This window comes from Athene cunicularia (assembly GCF_003259725.1).
Source record: "Athene cunicularia isolate RWA chromosome 7 unlocalized genomic scaffold, athCun1 chr7_part2, whole genome shotgun sequence".
NCBI classification, from domain to species: domain Eukaryota; kingdom Metazoa; phylum Chordata; class Aves; order Strigiformes; family Strigidae; genus Athene; species Athene cunicularia.
In genome coordinates, this window is record NW_020799108.1 from 3,472,985 (window position 1) to 3,492,781 (window position 19,797).

General features: G+C 40.8%; 1 protein-coding gene across 1 annotated transcript in view; it reads right to left on the reverse strand.

Moving 5' to 3' along the window:
• The window catches only part of PLEKHM3 (pleckstrin homology domain containing M3), an 80,159-nt gene that overhangs the window by 27,775 nt on the left and 32,587 nt on the right, over positions 1-19,797 (reverse strand). Inside the window, exons 4-5 of the mRNA XM_026853257.1 lie at positions 19,049-19,242; positions 7,344-7,407 (exon numbers count right to left, since the gene is read on the reverse strand). Of these exons, the coding sequence (XP_026709058.1) occupies positions 7,344-7,407; positions 19,049-19,242 (258 nt within the window). The remainder of the gene's footprint in view (positions 1-7,343; positions 7,408-19,048; positions 19,243-19,797) is intronic.

A 19,797-nucleotide genomic window follows, 5' to 3' on the forward strand; every position in this document is an offset into this window, starting at 1 on the left:
TTTTTTTTTTTTTTTTTTAAGGTTAAGTGGGCAATTGCATGCAGAGATATTAACCGACTCTAGATGCCCACTGAGTAAGACATAATATCATGAGTGATAACACAACATTAGAAACTTTCCTGCCTTGCACAGGACTGGATCAGGGCATTTAAAGGAGTCCTCTGAAGGATTTTAGAACAAGAAAGAAACATACCAAGAAAATGGGTAGGGTTACTCTGACAAAACTGAGTACAAAGCCTATTTAAAAAAAAAATCTAAGAAAATTTTTCTTCCTTCAATTAAGCAGGTAGCCCTGAGACAGTATTTTTTTTCCTTAGGAATTTTGGTTTCTTGGGATGTTATTTCTTGAGATATGTCCAGCTGCCTCTCCTGAATGGACATTCTGTGTTAAGTACAGCAATGAGGTTAGAGCCCAATCTTTCACACTGCCCTGGTCTCCAGTACTGGGCCTTTCATTCCACACAGCAAAAAAAAAAGAGCAGAAGAAACCTGCTTAGCACAAAGCACTAGCAAAAGGGTAGCTTATATTTGCTACTGCCTCTTCTAGGGGCTGAAAAAATTCAAATATATCTGGAGATCTCAACTCAGAAGCTCCTGCTAGCCACTGGCACCACTGCTGGGTTGTTTTAAACGGTTTCATTCTAAAAAGCCACACTTACACCAAGTGGCCTAGATTACACATTCATATGGAAAAGCACCACATGTATTTAATAAGCCCTGTTGAAAAGTCTGGTTTCAAGCAGCGCAAAACCCAGTTCTGCTATTAAAAATATCTATTAACAGTCTTGCTATATCTCCACACTTTGAGTCCAAGACTTTATCAGACCTAACTCAAATGAACTTCTCTTCCTGGCTGCCACTTGCCAAAATGCTCCTGGCCAGCTCTTCCCCCATGAGCCTGGCTGGCTCTTCCATGCTCTCCCCCTGACCACGAGCCATTCTCAATGACAGCAAGCCCCTTCCCCAGCAGAGCTGTGGTAAAAAGGAAATGCCAGTAAGATCATTGCCATTACCACTAATTGTAAGCAGAGAGCTGTCAGCACTTTGGGAAATTATACACACACCTGGAGTATCAGCTAACCTGAAGTTTCCTGTTCTGCTGAAAGGCAGCCAAGCAGCTAGCTCAGTGCTAGCAAACTCCAGGGAGTGACAGAAGTGAGTGATAAGAGTCACAGCCACAGGAAAGTATACAAGCTGTTTAATTGCTGTTTGCTATCAGATCTTTTAATATTTATGGAAATGTATATCGTGTGTTTTTCCCATTCTAGGACTATTTTAATATTCTTCTGCTAATACAGTTACCACAGTCACAGGTCGTAAAGGAAGGACATAAAGATGGCTATTAGCATTATGTCATTATGGTCCAAGATGCATGCTTACATAGTTCAAGTACAGAATTACCCAAGTGGCTCAAAATCTTAATGTATTTAAATTGCACAACATATTTAAAATATGTCAGATGGACTACCCCTCCAAAGTGCTGGTTTACCTCTTTTGAAGTAAATTGTGCTTAGGATATCTATTTTAAACATACACACAGTAAAGTAGGACCTATTTTACCTTAATTCCATTCAAACTGACCTGTCATGTGTGTCAAGAGAAAGCCTGCAGCAGAGCTGGGAAAAGAGCCCAGATCTCATGTGCCTTAGGATGAGAACTGGACCACTGTACAAATTAACAATGTGTACACCTCTCACCTCCCCAACCAACCATCTGTTTCTGTCTACTTCCTACCAAATATTTAGGAGCAGGGACTGTACCTGACACATCAGTTAAAACCTACCACTGCTCTAAACCAGCTTTACACTAAGGAACATTTTCCAACCTGTGGTCAGCTGAATTCTGGTAACAGTGTACTGCAGGACTTGCATCTCTGTCACACATGCTGTGTCAACCCTTGCTGAGGAGGTTGTGGATGTAAATCAGTGTTTTCACTATGGTGCTGAACTCTGAACTGTGGCAGCTGTGGCACCTGGCATTTTGCTGCCTTTGCTGAGCACAGTGAACTCGTACAGAGAACTGCGACAGACAAATATTCAGCCACCTCAGCATAGCCAGGCTTGCCAAAAACCTAATTCTCCTTCTCATTTGCCACCTCCTACCCCTCAAGCAAAAAAAAGGGCTTGCCTAAACTTAAAAGGACCTGCTGGTACAGCTACATCTTTGGTAAATAAAACTTTAAGCTGATACAGCTTATATTTAATCACTGAATGAAACAAATTACAGCAGGAGACTTTCTCATTGATAGAACTGAGTTTGCACTAATGTTTTTATAGGTACGGCTATATCCGTTAAGAGCCGGGGGTAGGGTGAGGGGTGTTTGTCATGCACATATCCCAGTAACACTTCTAAAACTAGAGCAAGCCCAAAGTATGTTAGCCAAAACCCAGTTTTGTCAATCAGCATAGCCACATGCACACTACTGGCTTTCACCAGCACTGGCATGTGGGTTAGATGCCACATCCCATCCTTTTATGCATGAATAAAAAGGAACTGCTAGGCAAGGACACCACCACTGATGGGCTTCGATGTCATCAAACTGTATGTTATAAATCTAAGACAAGCATTTCTCAGAAATTGTATGAGAACTGAGTGATCAGAAAAGAAGTTCTACTTCTGAAAAAAAACAGCCAGCAAAGAGGAAGAAAAGTACACATCTCCTTGCAAGTCTTTGCTATTGTTGGGACTCATGACACAACTTGTTTAAACCAACCTAGAGTTTTGCACATGCAAAAATGCATCTCCATTTCCTCCTCCATCTCAGACTAGGAAAATACAAGGAGGACCCAAATTTGCCATAGGAAAAGGAGGTGTGATGGAAGTACAGCATGGGTTAAAAGACTGGAAAAGTGAGCAAGACCTAAAAATTTTTTGTTCTTCTAACACTTCTTAATCCTGATCTAACAATTTACTCAGCTCAAATTAGGTGGAATTTATGTTTCATTGAAGTTCATTTTTATTCCCCACAGTTTTGTTAGGGTACCTTATATGCGCAAAATCTTGACCAGAAACATTAAGATGTTCATATTGGGAATAATTCTGTTAGACAGCTGTTCACCTAGTCCAAAATCCTATCAGATTCTGTAATCAGTACTATATATGTCAGAGGAAGATGAAATCATTGATGCGTCTGTCAACAGGGAAGACATCTTCCTAATCCCCTCAGTAAATAATATATCTATTCTGAAACCTTATAATCTCTTTATTTTATGTAGTGTAACTGTGGACATTCTCATTATGGATACTTAATCCTCTCAAAGATGATAAACTTCTGGCCTCAGTAATAGTACTGTGGTATTAACTTCCTTATGCTGTGTGTTCTGCAAAGAAGCATTTCCATTAAGGATTTTTATACGTATCTCATATTCACTGTATGATCTGTGCTATATTATTGTGAGAAAAGGGCTCTTCTGTTCATCTTTCTCTCCACTGTTCTTCACATTGTTTGTAGGTTCATCTACAGGTAGATAGTCAGGAAAGTTGATATGAAGTAAATGGATGTTTTAATTAAATTTTAACGGATTAGTTTATCTACAATGTTAAAATGGATAAATTATACTACATTAAATCCCTGTATGGACATACACATTCAGAATTAAAATGGCCTTAATACAATTTAGCTCACTTTGCTTCAAAAGTAAATGGAGATAAACCAAGGGAAAGCCACTTATATTTTGAGTAACAGTATTTACACAGTGATTCAATGTAATTCAACTCATCATTTTAAATTCCCGTATTTTTTCACTTCAATCTTTTTTTCCAGAGTGTTCCCGTGTAAACAGGTCTTCAAGTTGTCATCATCGTTTTAAATCTCCCATCTTGTTCTCTATTTCCATCCTTGATATCCAGTCATTTTTGCCATTATGTGGATCCCTTTTATTTTACCATATCTTTTAGGGGTAGCATAACCAGGATGAAATAACTGCCAGATTAAGAGTGCTTCTTCGGTAAAGACCATCACTGCAATAATCTTTGTACACTTGTATATGTTGCTGTTTAATATAAAAACAGGGAAGACATTAGTTAACTCTGTGTGGATTAAGCACCTATATTTTGAAGTCGTCACAATAGTCACTTCAAGTCTTTTACTTAAAAGCTCCTGTTAATATGGAATCTAGTGTAAGCAGCAAGAAATAATTTTCCTTAAAAAATGCAAGAGTCCTGTCTGAGTCTGTCCGAATCAATGTTTAACAGTGTAAAAACTCTTAGTCTCACCAAAAGCAGCCCCATAGCCATACAAAATGAATGGATAGCTTTTAGCTCCAGCTTGCATGAACTGTGTCCACATGTCCACAAAACCAGTGATACATCCCTTAGTAATGTCAGCAGAGAACAGAGTTCATACCTCCAGTAGGTTTAGGGTGAAGCCACCCTGGTCTGTGGCTGCACCATCAGGAACTATACTGCACATAAATAAGAGTAACCCATTTTTCCAGTGTACTAGGTCTGTTAAACCCAGCAATTTCAGGAGTGAATACTTGCTTCCTAACAACTGGAGATCCCCTTTTAGATCTTTAATTGATTGGAATAGCCCTGGATAAACTGGCTCACAGAGATGCAGCAGTATTATGGGTGATGCAGGGCAGATTACTCCCTGGGCAGATGATGCCAGGGAGGGTTGGGAAGGAAAGCAAGTGTAGCCAATGAGGCAGAATAGGCAAGCTGTCACACTCTGTGTTTCTGCTTGTTGAATCTGAAAGCACCTAATTAGTTATCTCATCTGCTAACACCTCCAAGGACAACAATGACAAGAGGATTCCAAGAATATGTAACCCATGGGAATGCCCATAGATAGACTTGCTGTAAACTTTAATGTAGTCCCTGGGGCCCTGGTCTTCAGTGAAACCTTGTGTGCGCTTGTGTTTATTTTAAACAAGCATGCACGTACAAATAAAGACCATCACTTGTTGCACCTTTGGTTAAAGGTCAGGTCTACTCACATCTGCAGTATGAGCATTTGTTAATGAGTAAAGCACTAGCAAAATCACTTCCTTACCAGAATTTGGTGAGTTTCAAAAATTAAGGACATTTATTTCAATTTTTTCCACTCTGCTTTTAACCTCACAGTTAAGGTCTTCCCCAGTAGAGCCTTGTCCAAATGGATCCAAGAGACAACCATTCCCAGACCATCAGATAGTTCAAGTATGTACTCTGCCACATCCATAAGGTCTAGGCATGGAGCTCTGTTAAGTTTGTAAAGAGATTTAAATTTGATTTAATTTTAGAATAGTATTATACGCTGCTTCATCTACTGGCTAACAGGCATTTCAACTGTTTTGCACCTAACAACAGACCCTCATACCACATTTTTTAAACTCAGCTGCTTGGTAGGAAATTAGTCATGTTTACTAGGATCTTTAAAGAGAACTTGGCTATAAAACAAATCAGAACTGAGCTGGGACTAACCAGGGTAAAGGTTGCTTATATCTGCAGATTACCCCTCTCTGCTTTTCTAATTCACTCACCATGCCTTATCTTTCCATTAATCTTTAATAAACCTTTTAGTTAATTCCCCAAACACACACAATCTACATGACAGCAGGATACAGTGCAAAAGCAGCCCCTAGATATGAGGAAATAGGCAGCAGAGGAATCAAAAGGAGAGAAAACTTTTAGGATTAAAAAACACCCAAACTGTAGGTCAGTAGAAAATGATGAGCGATCTGAAGCAGGGGTAAGGGGCAAACCAAGGAGGAGGCAGGAGCTGTACATGTATTAGTGTTTCCCTGACTGTTGGATTAATTTTCTCAATAGGGCCCCCCTCCCCTTTCCACTCTGGTTCCACTTTGACAAAAACAGGCAATCTGATTTCAAACTTGGAGCCTCTGAAATGTGGAAAACCCTCTCCAGGCTGACAAAAAGGATATAGCTAGATTAAAAAGTAAATGTAATTTAACCCACCCCAGCAGAAATGGTAATCAAATTATATTGCCTCTAAATATGATAAGTTTGGGGCTGGGGCCCTCGGGGGAAGAGAAGGTGTCTTGCAAACACAAAGAAACATGCTAAAGGGAACTGCTAAATCAATGGATGAATTGTGACTTCTACCCTCCCTCCCTCCCACAGGGTACTTGATAAGCTGCTGATTGCTTCTACCACCAATGTTAGGAACTGATTAAGCAGCTTACAAAGCACTGGGGGCTAATAGACAGGCCCACCAGGGAGACTGCAGCTCTGGAGTTAAGTAGCTTGCTTTTTCATGGCTTGATTATTAAAGATGAGATAGCAGGACATGCTGAAAAGATGTGGAAACAGTTTTAGACCTCAAATGACTGGCCTTTCATTTTATATATGGAATCATTTCTACCCTGTGACTTCACCAGCCAACAAAAGCCATGCTTTCCTGCAGTTCTGTAGTCTCCAGCTCTGAGGGGCCTCTGAACTACCTCAACTTAAGTGTGTCAACTGAACATCCAGAACTGACTACACTACGCGTTATCCTGCAGAAAAAGCACCATTAGACAAGGGAAACATCAGTGGAAGAAGCTGAAAATAATGTGTTTTACATCTCACTGACAATGGCACTAGAGTGTGAACACAGACATGCCCAGGTCAGCTAGCACATCTTACCCCATCACTTCCTCCACTATGCATCTGAGCACTGCAGGATATTCACCTTAGATTCCCTAACCTTTCTTTTCAGCTATTTATGCCAAATTCTTCTTGTTTAATCTGGTACGTAATAAAACTCTGCTGTTCAGGCACATGTACTGCAAGGTGCTTGCTTAGTTCAATCAATATCAACTCAAAGACATGTTTTGCTGGCACATTACCTCTTCTGTGGTCATGTCTCTCATAGTAACACTGCATGGCTTAACTGTGTGCAGCAGGCTTGCTAGGTTTCTGTGGGGTTTATTTTTTACTTTTTCCCTTCTTGTGGTAATGCCTAGCAGAATTGTAAATAAGCATATTGCATTAGGAATTGTACAAACTCATAAATTCCCGAGTAACTATTCTTGCAAGCAAGCAAGCAAGCAAGCAAGCAAATAAATAAATAAATAAATAAATAAATAAATACTACTTGGCGCCTGTAGGCTGAGCCTTAGATGAGCCTTCACTGATCACATGAAAAACTCGTTACAGCAAAGTTCTCTGTGCAGACTACATGGGGTTTTTTCACAGCCTCTTTCCAGCCCCATTTCAACACTGACACTCTAGGCTTTCTCGCTCTCATCCCTAACCAATGCCCCTGTTAACCCATTTTTATATTAAACTATAAATCACACAGATGGCTTGGAAGTAAAGCTCTTTATGCTATGATTAGCTAGAAGGGGGTGTACAATTAGCACTGAAGATGAGAACAGGCTTGATCTGTAAGAAGTAGAATTAGTTGATGAACTTACCTGCTGAAGGTCTGCAAGAGAATACAGATGGATTTGCTGGAGAAGATACTCTCTGGGAAAGATCCTGGAAAAAAGGAAAAATGGATGTGTCACACCTCACACTCCAAGATTTCCTCTCCCCAACAAAAGACTGCAGAACAATGATGCTAGACAGTTTGTCAGAAACTGGAATTATGTCACCTCGTAAGCACCAGCTACTTTTACAACATTCCTCATGGGCACAATTCCGTAGTAAGAATAAATGCTGTACCAGTGTCATTCTCCAACTGTCAGGGAAGCACGTACCACGACATTTACAGCCATTGAAAGCTCATCCTGAGCACAGAAGGTGTTTCTTTAAACAAATAACCCAATAATAAAACCAAAAAAACTCAAACTACACATTAGAAGTATTTCTTATGGTTTTTAGTAGAAGATTCCTGGTCTGCTAGAAAGCTGTAAAAGTTAATTTCAGATGTGATTTATGGTTTTGCAACTGAAATAACTATATTGGGAGAAAAGTAATGCGGATACTGTTCTTCCAGCATAAAGTTGATTGATATTAATTCCCTTTTGCATATAGAAATATATGTATTGGTATAGACTTTATAATTACTTCCTTGGGAAAGGTTTATCTTCCTCATATAAACCAAGGTTTCAGGCAAGACCATTGATTATCCACTGACAGACCTGTTCAGTAAAGCTAAATTACAAAAACCTGAACAGAGATGCCCTAATTAGAGTGACTTGCAATAAAATGAAAAATTGAGTTAAAGTAACATTACAGAGAAAAATGGACCTTGGAAAGGTAAGTGGATATTAGCAGGAAAAGTTTATGAAAACCTATGTATCTGCCATAAAGACATCAAGAAAAAGGGCATCTAATTAAAGTGTCTATCTTTGTCTCCACACACAGAGAAACAACCAGCTGACCAGCTTTATTTTCTATCCACAATATAACACCACACTAAGGTATCATGGGCAGTGGAGAATCACATCGCTCTTGAAAAAAAGCAGACAAATAACTCAAGAGGTGCAACTATTTTACACCTCATGTTGCTTAGCGAAGAAATTGTGAATTCAGTTCCTACATTACAATCATGTAGTTTTAAGGCAAGACAGAAACAAGATTCTTGATATTATTAAATGCATGAACAAAGCTCTGGCAAAGACTGCTTTGTAATGGTAGAACTGAATGGCAGTGAACAGAAAGACCACCGGACATGTTCAAAAAACAAAGATGCTGAAAGGCTGATATGAACTTACATGAGCATGATATGAGAGTAATGAGAAAGTACACAGAAACTCACAAGAGATTTTAGAAGCTGCGGCAGCATAATTAGCTAACACACAGATCAGCAGGGATAACAGCATCAACTGCAAACTTTGACAGAACACTTCATCTAAAAAATAATGGAAGCACCTTGGTTCATTCTACTCCAATAGTTATCTTCAACAGCTGTCTTAAACTGATGCTTTTAAAGCTGTCTTCGAGGGACTAGGACTTTTCACTGATGCTGAGCGGTACAAAGTTTCATAATCCTTTTGTACTTTAAAAAAAAAAAAATCTAAGCTTTACTGGGGTGGGACAGGAAGAGTCCTACAAGCAAGGCACGGACAACTGGGCACTGTCAATCTTAGGGCATTCTTCTGGAGCAGGACCATGCTCTTGCTTCTTCTGATTCACCAAGCATGTCCGCTCTACCCACCTAATTCTCAACTGCAGTCTCACTGGGATACTGCATTTTCCCCTTTCAGTTCTCTAGGCTATACCATCATTTCTACTAGAGGTGAACATGTTTCAGTGCCTCTCTTGCATCACACCTTCATAATCTATTTGGCACAATGTCAAAAACCACTAGAAAACAGTCAAAATCCAGATATCAGACAACATATGACACTGGCATTCCTCGTTTGCAAATGTAAGATTTATTAAACTTGATTGCTAAGGGGTCAACTCTAAACAGCATTTTGAAGCCATTAGTATTTTTTAGCTCTGATAGAATTTCTTTCATTAAAATTTCCCCATCATTCTCCCCTGATCACACAGGCAGACACTAAACAGTGCAGTAGCTTTGCCAGGAACTGTATTATTTGCTGATGCCCATACAGCACTGCTAAGGAAAATAATTAGCTAATGAAAGATTTCCTTTTTCAGGAAATAGCCTGAATAGCCCATAAGGCAGAAACTGTCAACGACCAGTATGGATGACTAACATCATGTTCCCCTGCCTTCAAGGACTGCATTTTATTTCCTGCAAGTCCTAACTCCTAATAGAAAGTGTGCAGATGAGAAGCAAACTCATGATCGAGGGACTTCCTTTGTTGGGGGTGGTGGTGGTGTCTAAGACAGCCACATGGCCTGGTGACAGTCATCCTCTCCCGGTACCCGTCCCCCTCCCTGAGATATGTTAGTTTGCTGCAGCAGCTCTGCACACCCAGCATCCAACAGTCCTCCTCCCTTACAAATCTATTTCCAGGAAAAGAAGTAGGCACTGCCCTCCCAGTCTTAGGCAAGACGCACACACACATGCATATCTGACACTCGAGTGAGAGGAGTGCTTATTTCCATTGCTATGGAAACTGAGGCATAAAAAACCCCTCAGTAAGCAAGGCTGGTCCAGGTTCAGATTTGCAGTCCTCCTATTTACTCAAAATATCACATTTTGGCTGTGGAGGGCCAAGAAAAATATCTGAAAAGCCAGAGCTCGCATGTACAACAGCATTTACAAAATTTCTTATGAAGCAACCAGACCTGTTGGTTCCCAATACATGTGAAGGTGCAAAACACTCCCTCAACACCTGCCCACGTCACCCAAGGTGGAGAGCACACAGCTCCATGAGTGTGAAACCACTGAAGTCACCTACAAGTAGGCACCTCAGTCCCTGATCACTCAAAATATAAATGATGTGCCCTCACCACACCTGTGGTGAGCTGAGAAGCTGTTTCAAACACACATCTTGCTGTGCTGCACATCTGCAATTAAGATCTCTTCCAGAAAACTTCTACTAGTCCCATTTGAAAAGAAAAACCCAGACTCAACAGCTACCTGAACATAACTTGTGAAGCTACCTCCCCCCAAAATGCACCTGTTAATTGCCAGTTTTGACAGCCTCTAGTGGGTCAGGAACAAGAGCATGAGTTGCTAGAATATAAAATTCAAAAAACATTTTCAAGAAACTTCATAAAATGCAAGCAAATCAGTTGGGGCAGGAAATCCACACAGACCAAGTAGTCCAGTGAGCACGAAAATGAATGACAAGACAATTTCCAATAGCTTGTTTGTCTGCACAGGTTCTCTGAGCCTAATGAGGTGATGGCTTACATCAAGTCTTTTTCAGTAGGGGGCACAGAGGACTAATTCAGAGCCTCTTGCTTCTTGACCAAGACACTTCCTCTCATGTAACTAGTAGGAACATAATGTCTCTGCCACTTCCATCTCTGTGTCAACTACAATTGAAATTGGCCAAAGGAAGCCAAAGTCAGTAGAGTATAGCAGGAGAGGTGGGGCTCATGTATACACCACACCATTGCATCAGCATCCAGACAAGGTACTACATGGCATCCAAATCAACCTAAAATCATATTCATGTCTAAAAACCTGACACAGATCACAGAGCAGGCTAAGATAACTACACTTAGAAACATTTCACTAGAAAATACGTGCTTAATTCCTGCATGAGATGGAGCTTTGAGCATGCCTGGGTTAATATAAGGCCTTGATCCAAAAAGACTAAAACATGTGCTTGCATTTTATTTTTCCTTTGATATAAAGGTCATTTACAAACACCAAATGGAAAAGTTCTGATAAGTTATTTGAAAGCAAAATAAAAGATGTCAGTTTTGTAACGCTTCTGATCACTGTGGTGTAACGACCTGGTTGGTTTTTTTTTTGTTTTTTCAGTCAAATCTTAACACAAAAAAACTGGAGTGAGCTACACAGAGGTCATAAGCAAGATGTTAAGACTCATCAAAACAAAAATTCAAACCTCTGCTGCTTCAGAATGTGACCTGTGACCCTTCAGAGGCAAGTGGTATTGAGTGCACATCCCACTAAAAGCACCTCCTAAGCTTTCACAGTTTGGAAACTCCCAGACCAGTTTCACCATCGATGCAAAACAGAACAGCTGTGAGTCACAGGATTGCTGAGCTGTAAACCCTGGCTACCAGTCAGGTTTAAGCCTACAATGAACAAACCAAGTTCAATGCTAACCAGCCCTCTAGCTTTGTCAGTTCCTGTGAACAATGAAATCCAAAGTCCTACTGGTTAAAGGTCTCTAAATTGCTTTATTGTTATGGGCTAGAAATAAAAGTAATCAATGAAAGCAGGAAAGAAACCCACGAATGGAGACTTCTGGTCCAACTAAAAAAGAAAATTGAGCCATCTCAGTTTGTAATTATTATTCTTTTTTGTCTGATACTTTGTAATTTGAAGCATAACCTTCAGGCAAGACAGAACCAAAAATTTCATCCGTTCCCTTTCAGATGATCTTATCAGGTGAGTATTTGCACAAACAAAGGTTATCTTCTAGTGTCCTCCTGCAAACAGAAACACTGATAAGACTTTGCTTTTTGCATTTGGACAAAGTGTGTAGTCATGGTGCTTTGTTAGCACTAAGTAATTGCTCTGCATTTAAAGCCTGTTTATCATCAGTTTAGGTAATTTTTCTCCAACGGGTTAAATACCCTGACAGCTCTGCTAAAGCTACAACTAATTAATCTGCCCAAGCTTGACACTATAACCAAAGTACAAACGTGATAAGCAGAGCGAACTCTTCATTTTGCAGCGCAATCAAAAGAAATCAAGTTAGCTGGCAGGTGGGCACAACCAAGCCTCTTTTGTACCAAAAAGCCTGTTGAAACCTAGGATGGGAGAGGGGAGGGGAAGCTAGCACCACGATTTCATGTGCCAGCTAGGAGTGTCTTGTTTCCCCAGGTTGAGAACTGACTGACTGAGCTGTGACTCAGGGCCGAGGCAGATGCACCAGTCTAGCACGCAGGCACCCTGAGCGGTCCCCTCCAGCCCTCTGCAGGAAGCTGCTACACCCACAGCTGGCACAGCACTCCAGGTACCAAGTCCGTGTCCTCAGCCAGCACAGTTCATACCCTGGCACTGCAACTTACGCCACACCAATTTAATTTCAAGCTACTGCACCAGGCTGCAAACTGAAGGAGCTGACAGGCAAGCACATGCTGATTACCGCTGGTCCCATTTTTTTACCCCTAGAGAAGAGGACCTCTGAAGTCCCTGCAGTGTGCACCACCACCAGCTGTGCCCTGACCTCACTGACAGGAGCTCAAATTTTTCCGAGTTACGATTTGATTTACAGTACAGAGGGATACTGGTGAATGGCCAGTTATCCCAAATACATGTGGCAGGGTAAATAACATCTCTTGCGATTCATTTGACATGGAATCTGTTAATTTCAGGTAGAGAACAGCATCAGAGGTGAGGGGTAATGGTAAGATTTTTTTTCCAGTGTTGCTAATTCTTGCAGTTTTATTCAGGCTTTTGATTTTGCATTTCCTGGGAAATCTCAGCTCCTGGAAGTATGTTGGGAGAGGAGAACCCCAACTTTCCAGCCAAAAAAGTTACTCAGGGAAATGGGGCCCTGGGAAACCTCGTGATTTGAAAGTCAACAGGTAATAATACATTAATTAATTTTAAATAAACCACTGGTTATTTAATTCTTATAGTATTATACCAGATTAATGATTTTTTTTCTAATTCTGTGTATTTGGCTAAAAAGTGTTTGTGAACCATTTTGCATTTGTGAGGTATGAACACTCTTCTGGTTATGTTCTGGGAGCAACCATTCCTAAATATCTTCAGCCCACACTAAGTGCTAGATTTATTAGCAAGCATGTCCAGGTAAGGTATTATTTCGTGTTGTTATGAAATTCCCCATGATCATCCCTATGTTAAAACAGTTACTCTTATCATCCATCAGCAATCCTGAACCAGTATATAAACTTTCAACTAAAATGCAGTACACTAACTCTCTCTCCTTTGTGGTTACTTGAGCAAGGTTATGGTAACATTGTGAAAGACAAGAATCACTACAGACCAAACTCAGAAATCAAGTACTGCTGTCACTAAAAGCAGGATGCAGAGAATTAGAGGCACACAGCTTCATTTTGAAATTAAAATAGCTTCGATCCTCTAATTAACTTGAAATGAAGAATAAGAAAATGCTCTCTGTTCTTGTCAGGCACTTTTGAATACTTGCAGTTTGTTGCTGGAAGTTTGGATATAAAAACACGGGGATAAAAATGGCACAAGTCATATTTACCATGATAGCCACATCTGATAGGAACTTCTTTTTAAATCATTATGTTTTTCATCTCAAAAGGTGAATGGAAACTACCATTTTGAAAGATGTCTATTATTACTGATCTACGTGACAAGGAGATGCAGGTGTGCATCCCTAGACTGGAAAATGCTAACATGAACTGAAAGGCCCACCTGTCCTCTGGAAAACATCATATATATGCTGGCATGCTTCCTCAGCTGGATGCGTACAATGGTAGAGCATTGGCTTGTGCTTTTAACCTTCCCTTGGCTGGAACAGACAACAATTCTGCCTGCACCCTGGCCGCTCTGGCACACCTCCTGTTGCTCCTCTGTAACTCTGTTTATTACCCCTCACTGAAACAAAAGCTCAAAGTTCACCTTAACTCCATCCCCTACAGTTTTAGCCAAATGCTTTTTCAGATGTTAATTTGTAGGGACCCTGCATACACAGTTACTTCTTCAAAAAGACACAAGAATTGAAGGAAAGAGGTAGTCTGTAAGAGCTCCATCAACAGGTATGCTTTATTTCAGCTACCGCAATGACTACACACATGCAGGATCTATATAAAACAACAAATGGCTCATGCATCCTTCTCTGCATCTATTTTCCCACCTTTCCTCACTTTGGGGTGGTTTTGGGTCTTAACACTGGATCCCCTCAGGATATCCAGATATCCACTTTGAATGAGTTTCTCTCTTGCTCTCTTTCCAATCACCCCTGCAAAAAATTTTCTTCTTATGGAGGTCTTGCTGTTAACTCAGAAGACTGAATTAACCCCCACATCCTTCTGTTCCTTCCCTGCTCAAACTTTATTTTTGCAGTCTATTGCTTTCACAAGTTGTGTCTTTCTTCTGCTCTGGGATTTTCCACTCTCCAAATGGCCTACCCATTGTGAAGAAAATGGAGAAAACAGTGTCCTTTGACAGTGTGGACATGACTTAATGACCTTCTGTTGTCCTTGGCCTGAAAGATGACATAGCCCCAGCTTCACATACGTGAGGTATTTGGTGGTATAGTGATTGCATAAGATCAATCAAGATTCCTGTGATGTGTTTAGACAGGTTCCCCAATTGCCACACAAATATTTTGAAAGTAATCTACTCCTGTGTCAGAAGTGATGTGTCTAAGGTCTCACTGTAGGAAGTGACAGGACTCTATTGTTCAGCATAACTGAATTTGGGCTTGTTTCACAGCATGCTGACACACCGGCAGGCTCAGCCAGGACCATCTCTGGCCCTGGAGGTGTACCTTTAACCTCCTGCTGCAACAGCAAGCTCTAATTTGTTCTTCCTGTAAGATGCTAAGTAACGCATCCAGCACTGCAGCTTTGCTAGGGTAAAACTGATGTATTGCTGTTCTGAGCTGATAGACAAATAGTATTAGACAGAGATGAGTAACAAGGGAAATTTTTCCATGTAGTTTCTCACCACCATTCAGAAGATTTACTTAAAGAGCAAGGGCACTGCAATGAGCACTAATGCATAGGGGAACGTGCTGCAGAACATTTACCTTGTGTCAATGCCATCTGCCTAAAATATCCGGGCTAGCAACATCCGAACCGCAAGTTTACGTATATAGCTGAGAGAGCAGAGAGCCCAGAGCTCGCTCCAACGTTGACCTGGGTTAGCCTACCCTACAGTAGACATGAAGGTGCTTGAAAACTTCCCCAAAAATTCGTTCTGACAGTTCCTTGACCTGAAAAGACTGCAACCATGACAAGACCAGAGGAAAAGAGGCTGTGGCACACAGACACACTGTTAGTGTGTCATATGCCTAGAGATAAAAGGAGAAAAACAAAACCAGAATAAAATTTGCATCATTCAGCATGGCTTCACAGAATAACCTCATTATTTAATAGACTTGGGAGATTTTTGCTCTTTCCCAGCTATCAATTTTATTGACTCCCTCATGTTTACCTGTGCCATTCATTCATCATTCCTCATCCCACAATCTACAAGTGGTGTATGGGATCTGTACAGCTCCACTTGGACTAATTCTGTGTCATCTCTAGGTTTCGGTCTTGTGCATTTCTGCCTGAACAGCATCCACATAAGCAAGGCAACCAAAACAAGAGAGAACTTGTTGGGTAAAGACATTTGAGGCAAATTATGTCTGTTGCAATAATGAAGTGACAGCCACAGCAAACTAGGCATAACAACATCCCTTGTAAAACAGGGAGCTCAGCAACAGGCTCAGAGCCTCAGCTGGCTAATCTCAGAGGAACGCTGCTGATGTGCACCGGTGGAGGGCCTTATTTCTCCTTCCAGCCAAGTCTGAGTTCCTTTATTTTTTTCCCTTGCAAATATAAAAAGAGCTTAGAAGCCGGTGGAGCAAGAGGTGAGAACAAATCATTATAACTGATGAAGACCACTTTTATTGTGAACCTTCTAGCTACTTTCTGGATTGCTTCTGCTTCTTTTCCTTTCTCTCTTTTCTTCTTCTTTTCTTTCTACTTAGTCACTTGCTTCTTCAAAGTTCACAGTGTGATTCAGCCCTGAGTTCTCTGCTAGATGCCAAGTTTCAAAGTTCCCAAAGTACCTATCTATGCACACCAAGCATTACAAATAACATTTCCACATTTAAGCCAATTGGATCCTGAGCTAACCTGGTTTATAGCCATCTGGAATTCTTCAGAAAAAGTGACTTGTAAGCACTGTAAACAGTTTTGTCTTCCCAGAGGACACCAAGTTTCCAACTTCATTGTCATCTCCATTTTACAATGTGATTCAAGAGCAAGGTATAGATTTAAAGATGATAATGCAAATAGTATTAATAAAAGAAACCTCAGTGTGATCTGCTTTTCCCTAATAAGGCAGGTTCTATCTGTGTCCCAAAGGCAGCAAGGTGCCAATACAATTAATCAGTCTGTTTTTAGTTCTCCCTAGACAGCAATAGTAACAGTTTGTTTCAGTCTGTTTATACGGGTCTGACAGGTCTTCAAGATGCTGTGTTCACTTTCTTGTGATTAATAGTCATTCACATACTAAGGTGAAGACCAAGCAGAAAAAGAATGTCTTTAGAGCAGGACAGATAACTGGATTCTCTCCCCCAGTCTTTCATTTCTAACTAGGAAACAGTACTAAATTTAGGAGTGCTGTCTCACCATATTGTTTAAACTCCTCTTTTTCTTACAACTTACCCATCTGATGAGCCCAAGCAAAATTTAAATCGCATATTTTCTTTGTTTACTTTTCAGCTGTGCTCTATAAAGCCATCACATTGATAGTGAATGTCTGCACACTGATATTACATGCAGAAAGCAAAGCTATTGGAACCAGTTTTAAGCAAGGAATAACTCCTGGGAAAAGAATTCTTGCTTTCCATCTCTGCAGACCAGTTAGGGGAGATCTGAGGGACTAACTGAACACCAAACCCACCCCAACAGAGACTTCAGAGACCAAGAAGGTGCTGGACTGTAAGATGTGTTTTGTACATTACTTCAGTGGCTTTAACAGCACTTTTAACAAGTCCTATCAAACTGAAGATGCTTCCCTGGTACAAAAGCAAACCCTTGGGCTGGGGTCCTCCCCTGCACCACTGAGAGCTTTAATTTGAGAAAGTGTGAAGGAACCCTTAGATAAGAATTTAGAGTATTTCCCAGTTCCATTTTGATACAGGGAGTTTTTTTCTTCCCTCGCCGCCCAAAGAAAAGACCATGCACACATTTCTGTGCTAATTTTTGTCCATTCCCTAGTTTCTCCAATTCCTCAGCACTTGTCATCTCTCCTTTTTGGAGGCAGGTTTTGGGGCTCCCCCTTTGTCCTGGTTTCTTCATTAACTGCTCATTTCCTAAGATTCCTTCCCTCTTTGAATCTCCTTCTGGCTTTCCCTCATCCCTTTGTCACTAGTCCATTGATTTCTCTGTTTAGGCCTCCTGTGATCTCTCTTCTTTCACTCTCTTACCCAAGTCCATCCAGTCTTGTGCCTCTTCCTGTCTATTTTAACCAGGGCATTCTTTTCTTCAGCATTAATCAGAAAGCATAATTTCTTTTCTGACATTTTTTCTGAATGACAACCTTCACAAATCTTATTCTCCTTTCAGGTTTACTGCAGTTGAAAAGGATGGCACAGGAAAGTTACTATAACTGAATAGCAAAACAGTTCTGCAAGGTAATACCATTCTCTAGAATAAAAGAAGAATCATCCTAATTTTTAAAATGCTGTAAGCTGCCCTATCAAATAATAGGAACTGATCAATAAGGCACAAACACATATTAACACAGTGGGTCTGATACAAGAACTCAGTAGTGCTCTCCAGAAACCTGTTGCTATGTCCTTCTCTTAGTTGTTCTAGGTAGTTCATCAAAGCAATGACATAGGTTACACACCAAATAGCAGACTGCCTCACTCCTCACCTGAGATAAAAGCACTAGTTCAGCCTCTTCTTCCTCCCAGAGAATTCAGGTCCCCTACCTCCAAAACACCATGCTCAAAATATGGTCAGTGATGCCACCTGCTTTCTTGCCCTTTGGCAGCTCATAATTTCAAAGCAGTGGCTTTCATATTTGCAGTCTTGTCCTTCTTACAAACTTGGGATATACAAATGCTTACACATGCATTTACCATCAGGACAGCTGCATGTGCCTGGAGCCACTCACCTCACCACAGGGCATGGGCAGAGACATCCCCATCTCTTCTGGAGATGCACAACAAAAGTAACTTGGCTTTAAGGTCACAACTGTGGCTTGATAGTTTTAAGAAGATCGTTCATTTTCAGCTTTTAAGAAAACTGCAGTAGCAGCTCAATGGACTAAGATACAGCAATTCTAAAATTAAATTCACTTTTTATAAAACTACTGTTTCCACCACAGAAAACTCAATATGAAAGACCTTCTGCTGAGCTGTGACCATGTGTTTTCCAATAAACAAAACACTCAGCGTAGCCATGTCATGGATGGAAAAGACAGGGGCTGAGCAAGAGCACAACCGCTCTGGTGTCACATAAATCATATGCTGGGTCACGCGCCACAGGACTACATCTGGCCTCTGCCTTTGTATGAGATCGTGTCACAGAAGAGGGCAGAAGCGCTGGGCAGGCAGTTGATGCTGGCCTCTTTCATGCTTTGCCATACTGTGAGGTGCTTCAAAGGTCTCAGAAGTGGCTACTACACTGCAATGCCATGGCAGGGAGCACAACGTAGCACACCTGACTGAAAATACTCATGCACAGCCAGGAAGCCTGAGGAAAAGATGCTCACAACAATGTGTGACCCCTGGGCTAATAGCTGTCAAGATCAATTTCACATATTCAGACCCTATAAAACCATTTTCTTTGGCAGCAGATAACCCAGGGACGTCAGATACAAGTACAACATCTTTCTAAACAGATAATACCTTCAGAACTAGCTTGTGAGGAAAAATAAAACAAGAGGAAAGCAATATGACAAGGAAACTACATCCCTGTGCTGTACATTGTCTGTGGTTCTTACCTTCTACGCAGATCTTCGGCCACTGCTGCTCTGCAGCTGAACAAATAGGCTCGGAGAGATTTCAGCTGCTGTCTCAGGCGGACAACAGTTGCCAGAGGTTCAACATGCTTGTACAACATGGGATTTTCCTGCTGGATATCAATCAATGGCTCCTCATAAACATATTCCAGGAACTCTTTGGCTTGCTTTGATACCTGAAAAATAAAGTAACCAGTTTGACTAGGCTTTCCTCCCAACTCTTTTAAAGCAGATCTTCCCCTCTGTGATCTGTCAGCTATTCTCTGCATCTGAAAACTTACTCTGTTAACAATTACAGAATAAGACAGAGCTGAGAGAGATCCAACTCTCTGCTGATAGCCAAGTCAAACTTCATCAAGCCCATCAGAGTTGAGTGTAGAAGATAGTTGCTTATTTACCCAAAGTACAGCAGTATTTTCAGCCACACATATTTTCACTGCAGGGTAACAGAGCTTCAGAGCTTAGATGTCTTTCAAGTCTAAAAACTGATTACCAAGTTTCTTCCTGTTAATATTTTTCTGTTTGTTTGCTGCTTGGCAAGTAGAAAGTGATTAGTAAATGCAAAAGCACAACATCAGAAAAGGAAACACACACTGCAAATCCCATCACATTGTACTATCCCAGGGTATAGAAGTCCAGTGTAAAGTACTACTCCCGTTTGTTTCATGCTCAGCCAATATGGTTAAAAATGTGTAAAAAGAAAATAATGAGAAGCATATCTATCAAGTTGG